The sequence below is a fragment of the Lepidochelys olivacea genome (genome assembly GCF_965140295.1).
Source record: "Lepidochelys olivacea isolate rLepOli2 genome assembly, chromosome: 5".
In the NCBI taxonomy this organism is placed as follows: domain Eukaryota; kingdom Metazoa; phylum Chordata; order Testudines; family Cheloniidae; genus Lepidochelys; species Lepidochelys olivacea.
Window position 1 is genome coordinate 14,068,989 of NC_140415.1, and position 21,012 is coordinate 14,090,000.

At 41.1% G+C, this 21,012-nt stretch overlaps 1 protein-coding gene across 3 annotated transcripts in view; it reads right to left on the minus strand.

Annotated features, from left to right (window-relative positions):
* Positions 1 to 21,012, minus strand: part of SKOR2 (SKI family transcriptional corepressor 2) — a 51,571-nt gene that overhangs the window by 13,038 nt on the left and 17,521 nt on the right. For all 3 annotated transcript variants that reach the window (XM_084629754.1, XM_084629753.1, XM_084629752.1), the window contains 3 exons: positions 10,189 to 10,254; positions 9,697 to 9,795; positions 3,936 to 4,003 (listed from right to left, as the gene is read on the minus strand). In XM_084629754.1, coding sequence (XP_084485880.1) covers positions 3,936 to 4,003; positions 9,697 to 9,795; positions 10,189 to 10,254 — 233 coding nt within the window. The remainder of the gene's footprint in view (positions 1 to 3,935; positions 4,004 to 9,696; positions 9,796 to 10,188; positions 10,255 to 21,012) is intronic.

The window sequence follows — 21,012 nt, forward strand, 5'->3', positions numbered from 1 at the left end:
TGTGGTTTGGAGGTTATGCTATTTAGCTGATTATCAATGACCATAGTAGTCTGCTGCAAGTGCAGCCAAAACAAGAGGATTCCGGGGGATGGGAGGGGAGAGAGCTAATTGGGCCCCAATTCTGCAAACGCTTACACATTTGTTTAAATTTTACTCCCAAAAGTGGTCCCATTGAACTGAATGGAACTACTCAAGTCTTAAAGTTAAAAGCACTTGTTTACACATTTGCCAGATAAGGACATTGATCTCCAGCTATTGCTACTAAACTATATACAGGTCTGATAAATGTTCTTGCCTGACTTCAGTGGAAGTCTCATGGCAAAGACCAGTGTATTAGCAAAATAATGCTTCAAAATTTGTGGGGGAGAGAAAGGGATGGAGAATAACAGCAGTAATCCCAAAACATGAAAATAATTTCTTAAACATGGTCAGGTTTTCTTCGGCCAGAGTTTGGGGTCCAAAATAAGTGGCCTTACTTTTGGAAATACTGAGTACCCCCAGCTTCCACTGAAATCTCTCTGAAGTTAGCTGGAAGGGGGAGCTCAGCATCTCTGAAAAACCAAACTACTCCCATGGGTGTCTCACCACAGGTGCATGTGTTTGATCATTTTGGCCTTCAGCTTCACTTTAGTGTTCCATCATCATCTTCTGGGTCATGACAGTAACCAAAGGTTGGACAATCTCAGGGTCTACGACAGACTCAAGGAAAATATAGATCCTCAATTGCAAAACTGATCTAGATAAGCAGGGATATTTGGGAAGCCTGTCTCATGGAAGTGTTGAATAACACCAGGCTGATGACTGTGTAGGAAGGAGGTTTGGCACTTACAAGATGAACATTAACTGAAACCCTTCCATTTACTAGATACTTCTTTCTCTGTGAAAGATTACCCACAGTTCTTTGATGTGCAGCAATCTCAACTTCTAATTTCTTTGTTTGTGTCAGTCTAGGTTAAACCTCTGGGACCAAATTTTCAAAACAGACTAATCACATACAAAGACCTAAGGGTATATGTGTAGACATCCACATTCATGAGCAATATATTTTTTTTACACAAATATGTAATGTTTAACAGCTACATTTGCATAAATTTTGCTGTGCATTGAAAATCTGACCCTTAATGCTGTTAATCACTTTTTGCAAATGGGTGGAATTCATCCCTATGCAAACAGTCACCACAAGTCTATAAGAACATAAGAATGGCCATACTGGGTCAGACCAAAGGCCCATCTAGCCCACTATCCTGTCTTCTGACAGTGGCCAATGCCAGGTGACCCAGAGGGAACGAACAGGTAATCATCAAGTGATCCATTCCCTGCTGCTCGTTCCCAGCTTCTGGCAACCAGAGGTTAGTGACACCATCCCTGCCCATCCTGGCTAATAGCCATTGATGGACCTATCCTCCAGGAATTTATCTAGCGCTTTTTTGAACCCTGTTACAATCTTGGCCTTCACAGAATCCTCTGGCAAAGAGTTCCACAGGGTGACTGTGCGTTGTGTGAAGAAATGCTTCCTTTTGTTTGTTTTAAACCTGCTGCCTATTAATTTCATTTGGTGACCCCTAGTTCTCGTGTTATGAGAAGGAGTAAATAGCATTTCCTTATTTACTTTCTCTACACCAGTCATGATTTTATAGACCTCTATCATATCCCCCCATTAGTCGTCTCTTTTCCAAGCTGAAAAGTCCCAGTCTTATTAATCTTTCCTCATACGGAAGCTGTTCCATACCCTTAATCATTTTTGTTGTCCTTTTCTGAACCCTTTCCAATTCCAATATATCTTTTTTGAGATAGGGCGACCACATCTGAACGCTGTATTCAAGATGTGGGCATACCATGGATTTATATAGAGGCAATATGATATTTTCTGTCTTATTATCTATCCCTCTCCTAATGGTTCCCAACATTCTGTTCATGTTTTTGACTGCCACTGCACATTGAGTGGATGTTTTCAGAGAACTATCTATGATGACTAATTTCAGAGTAACAGCCGTGTTAGTCTGTATTCGCAAAAAGAAAAGGAGTACTTGTGGCACCTTAGAGACTAACCAATTTATTTGAGCATGAGCTTTCGTGAGCTACAGCTCACTTCATCGGATGCATACCGTGGAAACTGCAGCAGACTTTATATGCACACAGAGATCATGAAACAATACCTCCTCCCACCCCACTGTCCTGCTGGTAATAGCTTATCTAAAGAGATCATCAAGTTGGGCCAACTTGATGACCACTTTAGATAAGCTATTACCAGCAAGACAGTGGGGTGGGAGGAGGTATTGTGTTTCATGATCTCTGTGTGCATATAAAGTCTGCTGCAGTTTCCACGGTATGCATCCGATGAAGTGAGCTGTAGCTCACGAAAGCTCATGCTCAAATAAATTGGTTAGTCTCTAAGGTGCCACAAGTACTCCTTTTCTTTTTATGATGACTAAGATCGCTTTCTTGAGTGGTAACAGCTAATTTAGACCCCATCATTTTATACATACAGTTGGGATTGTTTTCCAAAGTGCATTACTTTGCATTTATCATCATTAAATTTCATCTCCCATTTTGTTGTCCAGTCACCCAGTTTTGTGAGATCCTTTTGTAGCTCTTTGTAGTCTCTGCCTGGGACTTAACTATCTTGAGTAGTTTTGTATCATCTGCAAATTTTGCCACCTCACTGTTTACCCTTTTTTCCAGATCATTTATGAATATGTTGAATAGGACTGGTCCCAGTACAGACCCCTGGGGGACACCACTATTTACCTCTCTCTACGCACAACTTAAAACTTGGGCCTGATGCAACCCTTTGCAGAGGGGTGAATTTTACACAGTGTGCATCTATGATGGGGGACCATTGCTAGCACAATATGGAGACATTTAATTGCTTACTGTTCACTAGACTGGTGCAGGCAAGTCCTCAGTTTCACTGAAGATGTACATCTCTCTGTTGAGTCAACCCTTGGAAAGTCGTTCCCATTTAGCTGAACCTTGCAGACACCTGCTGACTGTATCTCTAAGTCAGTGGTTCCCAAACTTTAACAACCGGTGAACCCCTTTCACTAAAATGTCAAGTCTCGCGAACCCCCTCCTAAACATGAATATTTCCAGGGATTTACTCCTTTACCTGAGTATAAATTATAAAAGCAGTGATCTTGGAAATATAAAATTTGTTTTTATGACATGCTTTTTACACACTATTTATTATTAATTATTATTTATCATTACAGTATGTTTATTACATTATGAAAATGGCAACACTTCCAAGATCTCACTTTCGTAGCTTGTATCACTTTGAATAAGCCTGTTATAAGAGAAGGCTCCTAGGTTTCATCAAGGAGTATCAGATGTGAAACAGCATGAAGGTATTTAAGAAGCCAACTCAGAGAGTTCCTCCTACACAAGCATTCAGGTCTTGAGCAGTCCAGGCAAACGACACACGTTACAACAAAGCTTAAACTTGTTCTTCATAATAATTTTAAAAACAATACTAGCTGCCTATTTAATTTTAAAAAAAGCAAAAAAAAATCCACCTCCCTTTCCATTTCTTATAAGGAGTCTTGAAATTTAAATCTCCTCAGTGTGATAGATATGATTGCTTTGATCTGCTTAGCTCTTGGAAGTCCAGGGGCTCCGGGCTGCTGGCACCAGGGCTGCCCAGAGTCCCTAGGGACAGCTCTGTCCGCCATTAGGGAATTTTTTCCCCAAGAAACCCCTGTAACATTTTGCGAACCCCAGTTTTGGAACCACTGCTCTAAGTAAATCTCCTGGTAATTAGACTTCAAACCAGCTGAGAGAACTGCACACTCAAGCCTGACTATGTAGAAGTTAACATGGGCTCAGTAATAGTACATTTGTATTGCTTAAACAAAATTGGAGGAATATATTTAACAATGTAAATAAGAGAGTACAGGGATGGTTCTTAACATTTCCTGTAGAGAAGGACAACTTACAATTTGTAACTGCTGCACCATTTCTTCTCTGTATGCCAGCTCCCGTTTCATCTGATCTTGAAAATTATCTGTGTGGGTTGGGGGAAAAAAAAAAGATTGCAGGTGCATGAATTAAAACCATCAACCTGTACCACAGAATTTGTATAAATAAAGTCAAACCACCACTGAAGAATTTGGTAAATGTGGCACAGTCCTTTGTCCAAAAATTATCTGCCTCCAGTGACGGGAAGTCTTGACAGAAGCTTCCTATCTGGGATAGAACACTGGGATGACTACAGAAATGTTCTGGATGGATCAAGTTTAGTTGTTTCAAAGATTGAGTTTTCAAATGCTGGCAGCTAAGTTTAGGTGCTCAGTGTAGGTGTCTAGCATTTGGGTGCTCAAGTCAATGCTAACTGGACAGAAGAAACTGGACATTCCATGTAATTTTTTCCATGGGCCAGATTCTGCATGCATTGCTTAAGCAAAACTGCCATTGACTTGAGTGGGAAAAGCAAACTCTCCTAAAGAGTCAAATTCTGCTTTTAGTTGCACTGGCATAAATCCATTGACTCCAATGGAGATATTTAGTAAGTGAGAACAGAATTTGGGCCACAGGCTATAGGATTTGACTCAGGGCTTGTCTCTGTGGTGATTTAGTGTGCGGCAAGCTGGGGTGTGAATCTATTGTGCATTAGCCTGCCGTAGCGCACACTGACTTACTAAGACCACTACAGAACATTTAGTGCATGGCAGCAGGGTCCACTTTGTGCATGGAAGGTTAGCACTATAGATTCACACCCCAGATTGTCATGCTCTAAATCATTGTATAGATAAGCCTTGAATCTTTATAAAGTAGGGCTGGAGACTGAAAGCCCAAGCAGACGACCCAGGAAACACAAGAAACTCTATACAATGCAGTAACCGGAAGGGAGAGATCTTTGAGGCGACCGAACACCATGTCCTAGGCAGCTGGGTTACAGTGCAAACTGGCTTTCCTCTATTTGATTCTAAAATAAAGCAGCAGCCTTTGGTTTCTTTCTTGATAACCATTTCACACTAAAGGTCTTGAAGAAAAAGCTCACTAGGATAAAAGATATTTTTTTTGTTGGACTACATGTCCCACTAGTTTATAAGGGGAAAAAATGAGATTCTAACTTGGACAAATAAAATCTAAAATAAAGATCTTTATGAGAAGGGAAATACTTAGAAAGCAACAATACTGAAGGTGACCTGGGGCTGACACTGGACAACTGGATAGGAACTTTCTGTACAGTGTGGTGAAAAAACAAAACCAACCAAACCGAATGCCATTTTAAGCTGGGAAGCCGAGGCATTGCCCTGGAGGTGATAGTCCTCCCCTGCACTCGTGAGACTGCATGTAAATTACTGCATGCAGCACCTCAGTGATAGAGATGCCAACAAACCAGAGGGAATTTGGAGAAGAGCAACTATATGAGGAGGGATTTACTTAATGAGTAAAAGAACTGGACTTATGCCTTGGTCATTAGGACACTAGCCTAAGACTCAGGAAATCTGATTCAATTTCCTCCTCTGCCATGGACTCCCTGTGTGACCTGGAGCAAGGCATTTAGCCTTTCTGTGCCTCAGTTCCCCATCTGTAAAATGGGGATAATAGCACTACTTTCCTCACAGTGGCATTGTGAGGATAAATACAGAGAGATTGTGAGATGCTCAGATACTACTGTGATGGGGCCATATAAGATTGTAAGATACATAGAAAGATTACAGCCTACAAGTGTCTGATGAGTATAAACAGCAAGGAAGGAAAGGAACTGCTTAGGGTGTTGCAAAGCAGAGAAAGTTATAACCCGATCCAATGGCTGGAAGTTTAAGCTAGACAAATTCAGACAGGAAATAAGGTGCACATTTTTAATTATAAAAATAATGAATCTTTGGAACAATTTACCAAAGGTTGTGGTGCATTCTCCATCACTGGCACTTTTTCAATCAAGACTGGGTGTTTTTCTAAAAGATCTATTGGGAATTATTCTGAGGAAGTTCTATGGCCTGAGTTACACAGGAGGTCAGACTAGGATGATCACACTGGTCCCTTCTGGCCTTGGAATCCATGAGTCTATAAGGAGTGATGTAATGAAACTTGAAATTAAACAAAGCAAAATTTGGTCTGAATATTAGGAAAAAAATCTGACCAATGAAGCATGAAACAGTCTCTCCAAGGGAAGTAGGTGGAGCTCCATTATTTTAGTCACTGAGAACTAAACTGGACCAGACCAAAGCCCTGGAAAATATGCTGTAGGAAACAATTCTGCATTGCCTAAGAAGATGAACATGAGGACCACAACGTTCTGATTCATCTCCAATTTCTCAACTCCTAAATGAGTATCTACAAAATTCTTCGGCCGCCCATCTCTAAGCTGCCTCAACAAGAAAGAGCAACTGATGGAAATGAGACGTTTGCAACTTTTGGAAGGACTTCTCTCTTGTCCATTAAAGAAACCTGAGTAATATAAAAATGTGACAGATTTTTTATATAGTTACAGTTACAAAGAGGGAGCAAAATTCTGCCTTTGGGGGGGACACACCTGTTTCGCACTGAGAGAAGCTGGCATATCCAGGCCATTGAGAAATTACATCCCCTGCACCCATGCAATGTACACTGTTTTATCACAGAGGGTATCATTTTTTCCGTGTGAATGGCTTAGAATTTCGGTATAGTTACTATCCCCACGTTATGGATACAAAAGCTCCCTAGGGAAATGGGTTTATAGTGGCACTGATAACATTCCACAATACCGAGGGGAACAGAGATGAATATTTAAAGAGGCCCCTGTGGCACTGCTCTGGATGCCAGTGCCAATACTATTAATTCATACGGTGCCCACAATTTGCTCAGTAATGTACAGACATGCAAGCCATGGGCCCCACCCTGACGGGTTTACAAGCAAAGCTGCAGGAGATATCTTCAGTTGGTTTGCCAGGCTGTTACAGAGCTGTCTTCCAAGTACGTGTGTTGGCTCACTGCCCTGTGGCAGAGATGAACGCTTCCCTCTTAAAAAAAAAAATTTGATTGCAAAGGTGCTGCCCTGTTAGACTTGCAAACCAAAGGCCTCTTGTCCACAGACGAGGTATAGAACAGGGAACAGCAGCTCCTGCGCTGCAAGGGGAGGTGCAAGATTCCCCAGAATCCCCCCTCCACCTCCGCAGTATGCCTTCATCCCAGCCAGCTCTAGGGATGGGAAGAGTTGTTTCACCTCCATAGCCCATTCAATCCTTTGTCCGAATTGCTCAAGATCACACAGTGAGCAGATTGGAAATCCGGACCTGCTGCTTCCCAGCTCCACGCTCTTCCTTCAGACTCTGCTGCCTCCAGGTCATCAGTCTCCCAGAAAGAAGAGGTCCATTTTCCCTCTAGGGCTCATTTTCTGTACTTTTAATTCCTTACCATTTTCAATTCAACTGCCTTTTAATAAGACCCTCTGCAATCTACCAAGAGATTGATCTATCTGGTCCTTTTGTGACGGCCCCAGCACAAGCTCTCAACATGGAGCAAGCCGGGGACCTACAGAACCAAAACCAAAAAATCCTAGCCCTTGAGCTTAAAAAGCAGCTCCTTTTCCAGGTGGCGGCAGAGCTGCTGTGGAACAATCTATCGAGGGGGGCACAGTTAGCGAGTATGTTAGATATGTTTTCTTTTGAAAGGCCTGTTTTCCCATTGTACTCTACTTGTTCTCTATTTTAAACTAGAGTAAAATTGACCACTGCTTTGTGGTATATTGAAACCACCTATTTTTCAAGCTGGTGTGCACGGATGCCACTTCCTTGGTCAAGCAGTAAGCATTATTTTCTTTCATATGAATTATATTTCATGTGGTTTAATCGCAGGGTTTATTTACATGGCAATGATGGAGTATTAATTTTACTGCAGAACGAAAGGATAAATGTGAGACCTGAATGGCAAGATTCCAAGTGCCATTTTTACAATCCCATGATTTCAAGTACATGAATTACTTTAAAATCATCTAGCTCCAAGCCCAGTAGCAGAATTTGTACTGCATATTGGGTCATCCTTGTTTTATGGCATACTTCACATAACTTCATGATTTTCTGTGTATTTATTTATGAAGATGTACTAATCTTTTTGATATCCAGGCTAAAGATGGGAGACATTCAGAGAGACCGTCTTTGCTTTTCTGTATTCTCCCTGATGTCATGACTTTTGAGGGGTAAAATTCGACTCTTTCTACTTAATGGTGGGAAAAATACTTGTTTTCACACCACAGAGAAGGGAAAGGGGAGTACAAAGGCCTGTTTTTCTGCTTGTTTTTTAAACCTTGGGAATATCTGGCATATCGAGTCTTGTCTTCATTGAGTTTGTGGAAGGACTCTTTGCAGGACCAAAAAACTGGAATGGTTTGCAGCTGAAGAAATGGCATTGTTTGGAGCTTTTTGCCCAAGAAATCGTCAGTGCCTTCAGTCGGATAAGTGATAACAAAAAACGAGCATCTGACTAAAATCCCTTCCCCTCCCAGCTGATTAAGTTACAGCTTCTAGGCTTTTGTCACGTCCTATTCCCAATAATTCTGTCAATCCACAGAACCCTGCAGCAAAAGGGGCATAGACAAGACCTGATATTAAAATTAAAAGCAAACAGACTTTAAAAACAAAAATGCAACCAAGCTTTCAGGCCTTCTTTAGACATCAGGAAGAAGCAGAAAAGGGCACAAACAGTTGAGTTTCCTTTCCAGGACACCGTTAACACTGAGCCTCGCTCCTTCACTCTTCAGTGGAGCAAATGGCAGCAGAGGATTGGGTGCTTGAACAGCTGCAAGGCAGTGACATCTCCTTATGCACAGTGGGCGGCACGTGGGAAGAGCTGAACTGCAGTACTGAGTGCAGTTCAATGTGGCATAAGAAGAAGCGGAAAGCTGCAGATGCATCTTGGCTTGCCCAGCGCTATAGAATCATACAAATCAGAAACCAAAAAGGCCTATTATGTCGTCTAATCTGTCCCTGGCCAGTGCAGGATTTTCTCTTGCAACATATTCTCCACTGCTTCATTTAGTCTATTTTGAAAAACCTCAAGCAATTGGTCTTCCACCATAGGGGAGAAAATTCCATATTGGTTTTATGATGTTCCTCATAATCCTTTGTTTATATGGCATATTCCATCACCTCTTAATGACCCAGATCCTCAGCAATGGCCAAAGAACATGCAGTCCACCTCAGGACAGAAAATGCAGAAGCGGCCTTTGTATGCCCCAAATTTAGGCTGAGCCAGTCCCCCAGCATCACTTAGAACAGCCTGAAGGCCACTGGCTAAGAAGGCCTAATGGGGTTGATTCAACAGATGGGCATGACAGGGTAGAGTGCAGTCCCAACTGTTCCCTTTTGGCCAGCTGCAGGACAACAGGTGTGGCATAGGCCCTAATGCTGTAGGTTCCCCTTTCAATGGAGCGCGGCTAGTTATGCTGGCTTTGTGGTCAGAATACAACAGTGGGGCAGGTCTTGGTGGACCCCTAATGTTTTCAACAGGGAGATGAAAGTTACCAAAACCAGTTTTTCAAACTTGTGGTTTATACTTATCCAAAAATACACAACATCTCACTTCAAGTTTATGCTTGAAGGGCCTGACGTACTGCCGTTGAAATCTATGGTAGAATTCCCATTGACTTCAGTGGGACCAGCTCAAGTGTCTAGTGACAAACACACCTATAAACATCATTCCTATATTTTTATAAATTGATAATAAATAATGACGACATTCTACAAACAGTAAAAACACAGAAATATGTCTTACTGAATACTGGGAAAGAAGCGTTTCCTTTCAACACTTGGAATTCCTGTTCTAATCTCCTCCGTAAATCTATTTGTTCAAACAAAACCTTCTGAAGTTCTTCTAACAAAGAGAAAAGAAGAGCTGTTTTACTAATTTGTATAAATAACTCTTGAGCAAACTGCTATGTGTGGCAATTCATTATTATAAGAAAATATTTTAGTAGTTTAAAAAAAACATTGTATAGATCTAGGATAGATTTTGTGCAGAAATCCATGAATATAAATCAATGTAATATATTATTTTAAAGTATTGTATTACAGTGTCATGTATTGATTGATATGTATGCATTAATCTCAATTATATCTACCCAAAGATCCATATATTATTCATATGTTACTTGTCAAGCTTAAAATATAGTGCTGAACAAAAATACTTCCCTATTATCCTTATATTCTATTAAAACCAAGAGCATTTTAATAATATCAAAGCTGGGGGTGGGGGGGAGGGTGTTACCTTTCCCCATGTTTTCTACGTCCTTCTTCAGTGAATGAGGTGAACTGGTTTCTTGCGTGTGTTCACCTTAATAAAGAAAGGAAAAAGTTATTGATTTATAATACGTTGCTTCTTATCGGGTATTGTTCTTTCATCCTCTTTGAAAGTCTGGACAGAAGGTTTCAGCATTCAGAGCTCACTCCTGCAGCGTAGGATAAACCACCATTGACGTCAAAGGGAGTTCTGCCTTTGCAAAGACTGCAGAATCGGGCAGAAATGCTCGGCACGAAATGTCATTGCTTAGAAGTATTTTTTATAAACAGAATTTATCACCATGATGTTTAGTGTACACTAGCTCCTAATTTCAGATGGTAACTAGTTGGCATACGTGCTCCTCGAAGGCCAAGGCAGGTGCATAGGTGCGCTCAGTGAGTGAGGGTATAGCATCCCTTTCCCAGCCCAGGGGCAGGGTGTGGTTCAGATGGATATGCAGACCATGCTGCTGCTAAGGTCTAAGGACAGGAGACATGATACATGATAAATGGAGTGGGGAATAGTTATTGATTTACATCAATAAGAGAGAAAGCAATGTCCAAATCTTGCTGTCCTTCCTCCAAGACATACCAAAGTCCCAAACTGTCCTCTCTCTCCCCCGACAGCTAAAGAAATTACATCCATACCTTGACTACATCACCTCCCTCTTCTCTGGCCTCCCTGATAACCACTTCACCTGTCTCCTACTCATCCAAGATGTGGTCACTAACATTAATTTCCTTCCCAGATATGCCCACGTCAACCCGTTCCCCAACCATGCACGGCTCCAATGGCTCCCCATTCTCCACATCAAATTGAAACTTCTCGTCCTCACTTTCAAGGCCCTGCATAATTCTGTCTCACCCGACATCTTGAATCTTGTCTCTTACTGCGTCACCTCTGCACTGCCACAGATACCAACCTCAATGCCTCTCTCATTCACTTCTCCCCCAAACATCAGCCTACCTTCTTCCATCCCACTTACTATGCACAGGATGCCCAAGCTAATGCCTGCTCTTCATTCACATCCCTCCTGAAGACTTACTGAATCTATGATGCCCACAAAAAAGTGACCCAACAGAGGGGCAGGACATTATGGATTTGGATTTATTTTGCCCATCAAAGTTATGTCCATCAGCACACATTCCTGCTCCTTTCCTGCTCCTACTGGTTAGAAACAGGCCAATTCTATGGAGAAAACGCCCTTTGAAACAGCCTTTTTGCTTGCATGAGGACTCTGATATTAGGCCCTAATTTAGAGCATGGCCTTGATAAATCTGCGCAGACATGGTACATTTGAAGCATACTAGATAATTGGCCTTTGTCGATAAACTTGTATAAATAGGAATCCCTTTCTTTTGTTTTTTAATTAAAAGATTTCATTTTTAAAAGAGATTAATCTGGAAGTTAGTATTTAGAATGCTTTAATGTAAAAAATACTTTAAAATGAATATGGGACTACAACAGATTGAATAGTCTTTCTGGAATTAACTGGCAGAGTGTTAAATTAGCACAGGGTTTGAGTATGTGCGGGGGGGGGAGAGCATGCATTCCCACTGGCAGTGCTAATTACAGGGTTTTAGATTATATGCTCTTCAGAAGAGGGACTGTGTCCTCTTTTGTGTTTCAAAGGGGCCTAGTACATTCTGGGGGTCAGCACAATCTAAATTACACAGAACAATCTCATCTGTTTAGGAAACATTTCTATTTTCATCACTGTCATTGGCTTAGGAGCATGTTTTCCATTCCCTTTTGTAGTATTGGTATTTAGCTCTTTGCAAGCACTGGGCAGGCCAGATTCTTCAAGACTGCTACGTGAAGAACTCACCTTGACTTTAATGACAGTTCCAAGAGCAGAGGGCTTGAAGGACTGTGGACATGGGAGTTAGACAGCTAGGCACTTCTGAAAATCCCACTAGGTACCTAGCTACATTTTCAGGTGCCTAAATGCCTTTACAAACCTGGACCGTAGGACTCTAACAAAGTCAATGTGATTTAGGCTCCTAAGTGTCCAAGATGCATTTGAAAAAGGAGCTTAGGTCCTTCAGTGCAGGGACTGCATCCCTAGCAGCTCTGTAGGGTGAGAGATTTATGATGCTAAATAAATACTAAGTAACAGGGAAAGCAGAGTAACTTCTATTTGAGAAGAGAGAGAAAAACAGTCATAAGGATTCAGTGAAACAAGTCTCTCAGAGCCTGTGTTAGAGGATACGGTAGAGCAGATGTTCCCAAACTTTTTTTGGAGGAGGGTGGGGGGGGACTGTGCTCCACCTTCTCCATGGGAGTCACATAACAGGCCCACCCCCAGCCAAAGTTCCACTCATCCAGCTCACGCCTTTGGTGGCATCAGGACCCAGCTGGCTCCATCCCTGGAGGAGCTCCTGGAAGTGGAGAAGATCAGGGCTCCTCCCTCTCCCTCCCCCCTATCCAGAGCCTCTCACTCCAGGAGGCTCCAGATGGTTTAAAATACATAGGGTGCGGCCAGCCAGGCCAGGCCAAAGCAGCAGCAGGGACAGTGCACAGAGCAATAAGTTGGTGCAGAATTGCACTCCCCCTGATGGCTGGGGCTTCCCTGCGCAATCTCCCCAATGCTGCCCTGCCCTGGACATCTGGCCAGCATCAGCCCTGCACCCCACCTCGCTCTCCCGATAGCCTCATTGCAACTAGTCACCTAGAGGGGCATGCCCCATGGCTTGAAAACCAGTGCGCTGGAGGACTCAGGTAATTTCTGACTCTAATTTCTATTATTCTCCATGGATTTAAATCTGTTTGATACACTGTTTTAGGTTTTTACATAATGGCCAACATTTTCTTAAGAAGAGTGGGATCTTTTAAAAGCACCTAAGTCACCTAGGAGAAAGTCCCACTGAGTTGAAGTTGACATCAATGAACAGGTGACCTAGGAGTAAATGTACCATTAAAGTCAACTTCAGCTCCATGGGACTTTTGCTCCTAGGTCATTTAGATGCTTTTGAAAATCCCACTCATTTGAGTATGGATCTAAAAGCCTAACTTTAGGCTTCTATTTTTGAAAATTCTGACCTGGGCTTATTATTGTAGTATTGAAGGCCCCAGTCCTGCAGTGAGTCTGCCCTAAGGAATCCAATTTCAAGACGAGGTTCTAAGTAAATAAAACATGTTGCATTTACTATATGGAGCAGGACTCCTGATGGTTTACCTGCTAAATCTGTGAAAAAGCCAGATGGTTAAAATAATTTCTGGGAACCTAGACTTTGTAAAATATTACACTTATACAGACTAGCAGAACTTTAAACATTTAAAATGTATGCAGCTCCTTTTATATATGTTTTTAAAATTCTGTGCGAAGACAAATAGACAAAAGTCTTAAATTTTAAGCAGAAAGCTAGTTACACAACTAGACAGGAGGCTACATGATATAGGGACATTAATATCTGCCTCCTTCGGTCCCCCGGAGTGAAATCTGGTTTACATCATACTGTAAATGAAATCATTTTGATGTTCCATACTTAGAACCTAATGGATATTTGCCCACCATTGTAAAAGATGTGGTATAATTGGCAATGTCTGCTAAACAGAGATCTAGAACTGAATGGGATATTGCAGAGAAGGTAATTGGCAGAACTTCATGGGCTGTTTGCAAAGCACTTTACCACATTTGGCTGCCTCTAGGCAATACATTCAGATTTAGCAGAACTACAATTCAACAAATTGAAAAATAGGGATAAAGACATGCTCAAATTCTGGCTCACCGTGCAGTTATGCACACCAGAAAAACAGTGCACAAGCTCGTACAGAGTGGGATGCCCCAATTCCATCTCCTTAAAACACACAAAGAGCCTGATCTGGAAAGCCTATGCTACAGAAGACATAAAGAAGCACAGTCAATGGTGACATCTGCAACATCCTGGGAGGAACCTCCCCTCCAGATTCCTGCCCAGGACATTGGAACAACCAAAAAAGAATGACCCCAGAGTTTCCATCTCACATTATTTTAAAAAATCCAAAACACTGAGCCCCGTGCATGGTGGGATAGGAATTTGGCAGTTTAGCCTGGCCTGCATGATTGCAGTGGAGATATGATTAATATAGTTTATATAGTGGTTGCCATCAAAATGTCAGCACATTTTCCCCAGATCTAGAATAGCAGATAACTGTGGTATTGCAGATACTACTATGTGGTAACCATTTGAAATTATGACTTTTTAATAATCCTGTTCTTTACTGTTTGTACAGGTGCTGCTCTGATGCAACTGAGACTGGGGCCCCATTGCACTAGGAACAATGACAGTCCCTGCTTTCAAGGACTTGAAATCTAAACTGACAAAGGGTGGGAGAAAAGACATATTAGCCTCATTATACAGATGGGGAATGGAGGCAAAGAGAGTTTAAGTGACTTGCCCAAGAACAGACAGCACGCCTGTGGAAGAGCCCGGCACTTCCAAGTCCTGTCCCTTACTCACATGTCCATCATTCTTTTGTTTTGCACTTTGCAAGTAGACTTGGTGCTTTGATGTGCTCCCAGCACTAAAGGTCTCAATGCAGCAAAACTCTTAAAGGCTGAGATGGGGAGGTTATGCCTGTTTCAAGGGGCCTGTTCCATATAATATAATCACAGATATTATTCCTATATTCTTGTTTTTTTCCCATAATCTGTTTTTTACTCTTTTCTATCAAGTTTAATCAGTTTCTCCTTTTTCGTATACATGTTAAAATTTGCTACATTTTATTTGGTTATTTTAATTCAAGGTCAAACTTTTAAAACCTGTTCTAGGAATGAAAAAATTATGCAAATCTCACATTGGACTAGATTCGGATCTCAGTTACACCTATAAAAATTATAAGCAACTTCACTGAAATCAGTGAAGTTCCACTAGATTTACTTGAATATAGCAGAGATCAGTACTGATAAACTATTTTTCCAATGGCAGTTTTGTTCATATGGAACTACTGGATTGACTACATTTATAGGGAATTTACAGGCCAAATTCTGCTCTCAGTTATTCCAATGCAATTCTGGAGAAACTTCATGGAAGTTAAAGTCATTTTAATGTAACTTTTGGCAATATAGAAGGTGTGAAATTTCTGGATTATATATTTTGAGTATTTCTTGGTGCATATACATTGCTTCTTGTACTTTTCTCCTAAATTTTTAATAATGTTTTTTAAAATGTGGTTAGTTAACTAAAATGTAAACATTTTGGTATAAGGTACTATTAACTTATCTTCTGGAAAGACTTAACTTTTTTCCCTCTTGAATTTTCATTAACTCTTAAGAGATTTGAGACAGAAACCATAGAAAATAAATTATTTTAAAAATATAAGAAGGACCAAACCATGCTCCCACTGAAATTAGTGGTAGATCTGCTATTTACAACTGAAGCAGAACAGGACCCCAACATTTTGGAAGATATTAATTTGTTGCCTAATTCTTCAAAATATATGGTTTTAATCAACAGACCAATTCTGCAGACACTTGTGCACATGAGTAGTCCCACTGATGTCAGGAGAAGGCAGTTATTCATGTGCTTAAGTATTTGCCAAAAAGAATCCTCAGAAAGGGCTATTCTTAAAAATATGAGTGGTACAGGACTAAATAAATCACTACACAACATGCAAGATGCCAACTATTGAGAAAAATCTTCAATGTTGTTGTGTAATTGGGAATGTGTTTTCATGATGAGCTAATTTTAAAGTAAAACTGAAAGGTCCCCTCTTACATGTATTCAGAAGATTTACTGTGAAACATTTATTGTTGACTTTCAGAAATCAATGCACACTTACAACCAGTATGCGTGAAAATCATAATATATTAAACATATTCAACATGTACCTTTTTTAACATCTGTACGGTCTTCTACATTTATTATAAAAGCTCATCTATGCCTATATATTTATATCGATACAGTTACTGTGGGGCCAGCATTTCCATTATAAGCTGAGTTTATATAATGGGATTGTAAAAATTCATTCTGGGGTGATGTGAAATATACAAGATCTCTCTGTCCAGAAAAAATGCTTAACCAAAATAAACAAATAAATAAAATAAATAAAAAACCCCAGTAGGCTTTTTTAAAAAAAACCCATCAAAATAAGAGAAAATACAGATTGGATGATCAGTTTATACTTCTTTTGGGAAAAAGGCTAGGTGCTTGTATGACTCAGAATTAATAAAGCGTTTTTTTAGTTACTAACATTTTGTTAAAAGCGGACAGAATTGGTGACAGTAGCAGTTATTTTGTTACATAAGTATTAAATGAGAGTGTGAAAGATAAGTTAAAAAACTGAGGAATACAGCAGAGTTGAGACAGGATAGGATACAAATTATATTAAGCATGTATATTGTTGTTATACAAGGTACAGCCATGATTGGAGAGAGTCCAGCGAAGGGCAACAAAACTGATTAGGGGTCTGGAACACATGACTTATGAGGAGAGGCTGAGGGAACTGGGATTGTTTAGTCTGCAGAAGAGAAGAATGAGGGGGGATTTGATAGCTGCTTTCAACTACCTGAGAGGTGGTTCCAGAGAGGATGGTTCTAGACTATTCTCAGTGGTAGATGAGGACAGGACAAGGAGTAATGGTCTCATGTTGCAGTGGGGGAGGTTTAGGTTGGATATTAGGAAAAACTTTTTCACTAGGAGGGTGGTGAAACACTGGAATGCGTTACGTACGTAGGGAGGTGGTGGAATCTCCTTCCTAAGAAGTTTTTAAGGTCAGGCTTGACAAAGCCCTCTGGCTGGGATGATTTAATTAGGGATTGGTCCTGCTTTGAGCAGGGGGTTGGACTAGATGACCTCCTTAGGTCCCTTCCAACCCTGATATTCTATGATTCTATGATTTCTTTTCTTAATCAGTCCATCTCATGGGGTCTGTCTTTCCTCAAAGAGTTCCGGTGATGTTTTTTAAACTGTTATTCTAAGGAAAACACTACCGTAGTATGATGTCTGCACCACAGGTATAGCTGGTAAACATAGTCCTTCTGGCTTTCAGTTCTCTACAACCACAGAAGCTGTACCCTTAAGTATCCTGTAATCCCCCCATTTCAAAGGAAGTCACAGATGGCTGTCAGATTCTTGGGAAAGCTCAATCCTCTGACATCCTAACACAGAAATGGAATAGTACTAGGGAAAGTTTTTCTGCACTTGCTTGGTTAAACTTTAAAAGGATAGTCTTAGGTTGTTGGCTCTCTGACTGAAAGCTGCATATCAGAATGGAGGAATGGGCACATGGCATGATGGGTAACTCCTTCAGCCTCCACAAACAGAGATCTTGGAGGTAGAGAGGCTTCCTAACAAGCAGAGAAAGGCATTTTTGTAACTCCTCAACCCTTGCCCTTGTGGGAGGTGGAGAGTGGGATGGGAGAAGGGAGAGTTAAAGGTGACCTGAAAAGGATTTTTCCTTTAATAATAGAGCATATGACGTGTGTGTGTGTGTGTGTGTGTGTGATGTACAAAGAGGGCCTGAACTTTTTAAAAAGGGTTTTTCTTCCCCTACTTGTTTTTTACCTAAAAAAAAAAAAAAATCTAGGAACGTTAAGTCTGGTCTCCCCTGCTTTTCCTGAGGTACTTCCCTAGGGGGCTCAGCATCCATTGTGTACTCTCACTCCTTAATTGAAAGGGAGGAGATGTTGAATACTTAATGGGCTTCCTTTCTCTTAAATATTAATTAAAAGCTAAATAGATGTCTAAAAAAAAAACAACCACACACACTACACAAAACCCAACAATTTTAATCAGTAAAAGGAAAAATCCCTTCCCCTCTTTATAGCACAGCTGTCACTCTGCAGGGCCTTTCCTACCCACAAGCTTAGGCCTGTTAAACTAAAGGTGTCTTTTAAAACCAAAGTAGTTAAACTGGTGCAAACTCTTGGGTAGACACTTATTTTAGATTTAAGAGTGGCCTACTTTGGTTTCACTTAATCCTGTAAAAAAGCAGATTAAGGCCACGTCTACACTATTGGAAATATAGCAGCGTAGCTACAGCGCTGTAGTTTTGCTGGTATAACCCTGTAGTGTAGATGCAGACTATAGCGATGGATGGGGTTTTCCCATCACTGTAGAAACTCTACCTTTCTGAGCAATGGAAACATGCTTCCATCGACCTAGCTGTGTCTACACAGGGGCCTTGGTCAGCATAGCTAAATTGCTAAGGAGAGTGCGTTTTTCAGGCCCCTGAGCCCCCTGGCTATAAATTTTAAGTGTAGACCAGGCCTAAGCTAAACTGAAACAGGTCACTGTTAATTGGAAATAAGAGTGTCTAGAGAGGGTGTAGCAGGGCAGGCTCTACTGCTGCCTCTTTGCACAACAGAAACTGGCTCAGACTCTACTGGTGGTGTATCCACCGTGCTCCACCAACACCACCACAGGCCCATGCAACAGGGCTACTTAGAACATCCTCAGTGCTTTAGACCCTCTCCTCAGGACCTGAGAGGGGCAGAGGTCTCCCTTCCCTGAGGCCTATGTGTGACTGGCCTCAACTAGCCCTGTTCCTTCCTGTGTCTCTTTATCTTTTTGGGCTGGTGGGCCCTTTACCTCAGCCAGCCTGATCATCTAATTACCTCAGTCAGCTATCTCCAGAGAGCTAATTGGTATCCAAATGATCAGCGTACAGGCTCACCTGTTCACTCCCTGCACTCTGTCACAGAGGGGTTTGTGCCAATTTAATGACATCAGTTTATAAACACACAGGTAAACAGGTGCAAGTTTGTGTGCAGACAAGGCCTTGGCTCTTGTGATGTCAACATTTCACTAGCACTCCAGTCACCAGAGTAGCAAAGACCTGAATTTCTAATTTAAAGAAACCAAGAAATTAAAAAATTAAAAGAAAAAAAAAGCCCACATTTCAGAGCATCTTCCTACCCAATAAAGAAACAAAAGGGACACAAACCCATGATTTTTTCACCCTCTGTGTGTCACCTTAAGTGCTTTTCACTTCTATACAGCCTTCCATCAGAGGCTGTTCAAATGCTCTGTAGGCAATGACTAAATAAGTTTCACACTGCTCCTGCTATACTGATGGGGAAAGTTAGTACAGAAAGACCGAGGGCTAGTCTACACTGAAAAGTTACATTGGCATAGCTATGTCTCTCAGAGGGTGTGAAAAATCCATACCCCACAGCGATGTAGTTAAACTGACCTAAGTCCCTGCATAGACAGTGCTGGGTCGAGGGAAGAATTCTTCCATCAACCTAGCCACCACCTATCGGGGAGGTGGATTACCTACTCTGACAGGAGAACCCTCTGCCGCTGTAGTGTTTCAAGTGTACACAAGCCTGCAGGTAAGCGGACCTAACCCCTGGTGCAATCCGCCTCTCAGGGAGGTGGATTACCTACAGCAAAGGGAGAACCTAGCCCATCACAGTAGTGTCTACACTGAAGTGCTACAACTCTGCTGCTGTAGTGTTTTAAATGTAGATGTGGCCTAATTGATTTGGCCACAGTCACACAGCAAGCCTGTGTCAGGTCCAGGAATATAACCCGTATTCTCTGACTCAGTTCTACGCTTTCCCCCCAAAACCAGTCTTCCTTTTCTCACAAAATTCCCCCTACCTGCGCACTTCCATGCAATTTATTTGTAAGCCTGGTCAGCTGGAGTCATGCTCCCCTATCCATGGTTGCCTTAGGGCTGTAGTAACTACTGCAGGCTAGTCCCTGCCTCTGCATCTCACCCCTGTCTGGAACTGTCTATTGTCTTATTTTAAAGACTTCAACAGCAGGCTGACTCTCCCCCTTGGATAGTTCAGCCTGCCATGAAGTCAGCATTCATAGCCTGCCTGGATATATATCACTTAGAGGCCATTGATATTTTATGCTGGATAGAGCCCATGTACATAAACAAGCAGCTGCAGTGGTGGGGCCATAAGAGTCTACTAGATAAATAAATATGCATTTAAAAATATAGATAGATTTTTAACTGGAAGACTATGAGACCTCCAAAAGGAACCATTCTGTGTTAACAAGTAAATAATGGTTGCTTTAACAATTCTTGAAGAAATGCTTTAACAATTAACAATACAATTCTTGAAGAAATCCTACCAAAGAATGCATTTACTTAAAACATTCAAACACCTTCTAAAGGAGCCATGTCACATTTTGGGATTAAGTAGTATGTAAATCAGGATTCAGGAAAACACATACGCACATGCTTAAGTGCCTTCCAGAATCGGGACGTACATAAATCTCTCTCTCAAAAGCTAGACGTTTAAAAGGTTAATTTGTCTTAAAAAAATCAGTCAATCAGGAATCAGTTGTACTTCTGTGCAGATAAAGTCTATTTTATATACTATAGTCTATTTCATTTAATGTTTAAAAACAAAGAAACTGATTTTTTTTAAAATCTGTATGATGAGAGAGTGCATGAGGAATGAAGAATGGGCTCCACTATTACCAAACTCAAAACATACAAAAACCATTATCAGGGCCTCAAAAATCATGAGATTAAAAAAAAAAAATCTTCCAATTTGAAACTAAAGAAATAATAAATCTGGGATTCTTTTTATTTGCCTTTTGATTTTTGAGCCCTTAGGGTACATATTCAAGCTTTCCTCTGTAAACACAAAGGCTAAGAAATTTACTTTTTTAATGGAAGCTAAGATTCTTCATGCAACCACAGGATTCCAGGAGAGCTGGTTTTACAAAACACCAAATATTGATAAAATCAAGAGACTTGGCAACACTGCTGAAGGCTCATTGGTAAAAACCTGAAGAGGCAGAAGCCAGTTATTTCAAACTGAAGGCCCCAGTCTGTTCCGTATGTGCAGATCCATTTACTTATGTAGAGTCCCACTGAACAATTTGCAGGGTCAGGGCCTAAATCTGCAATTTTGCCCTT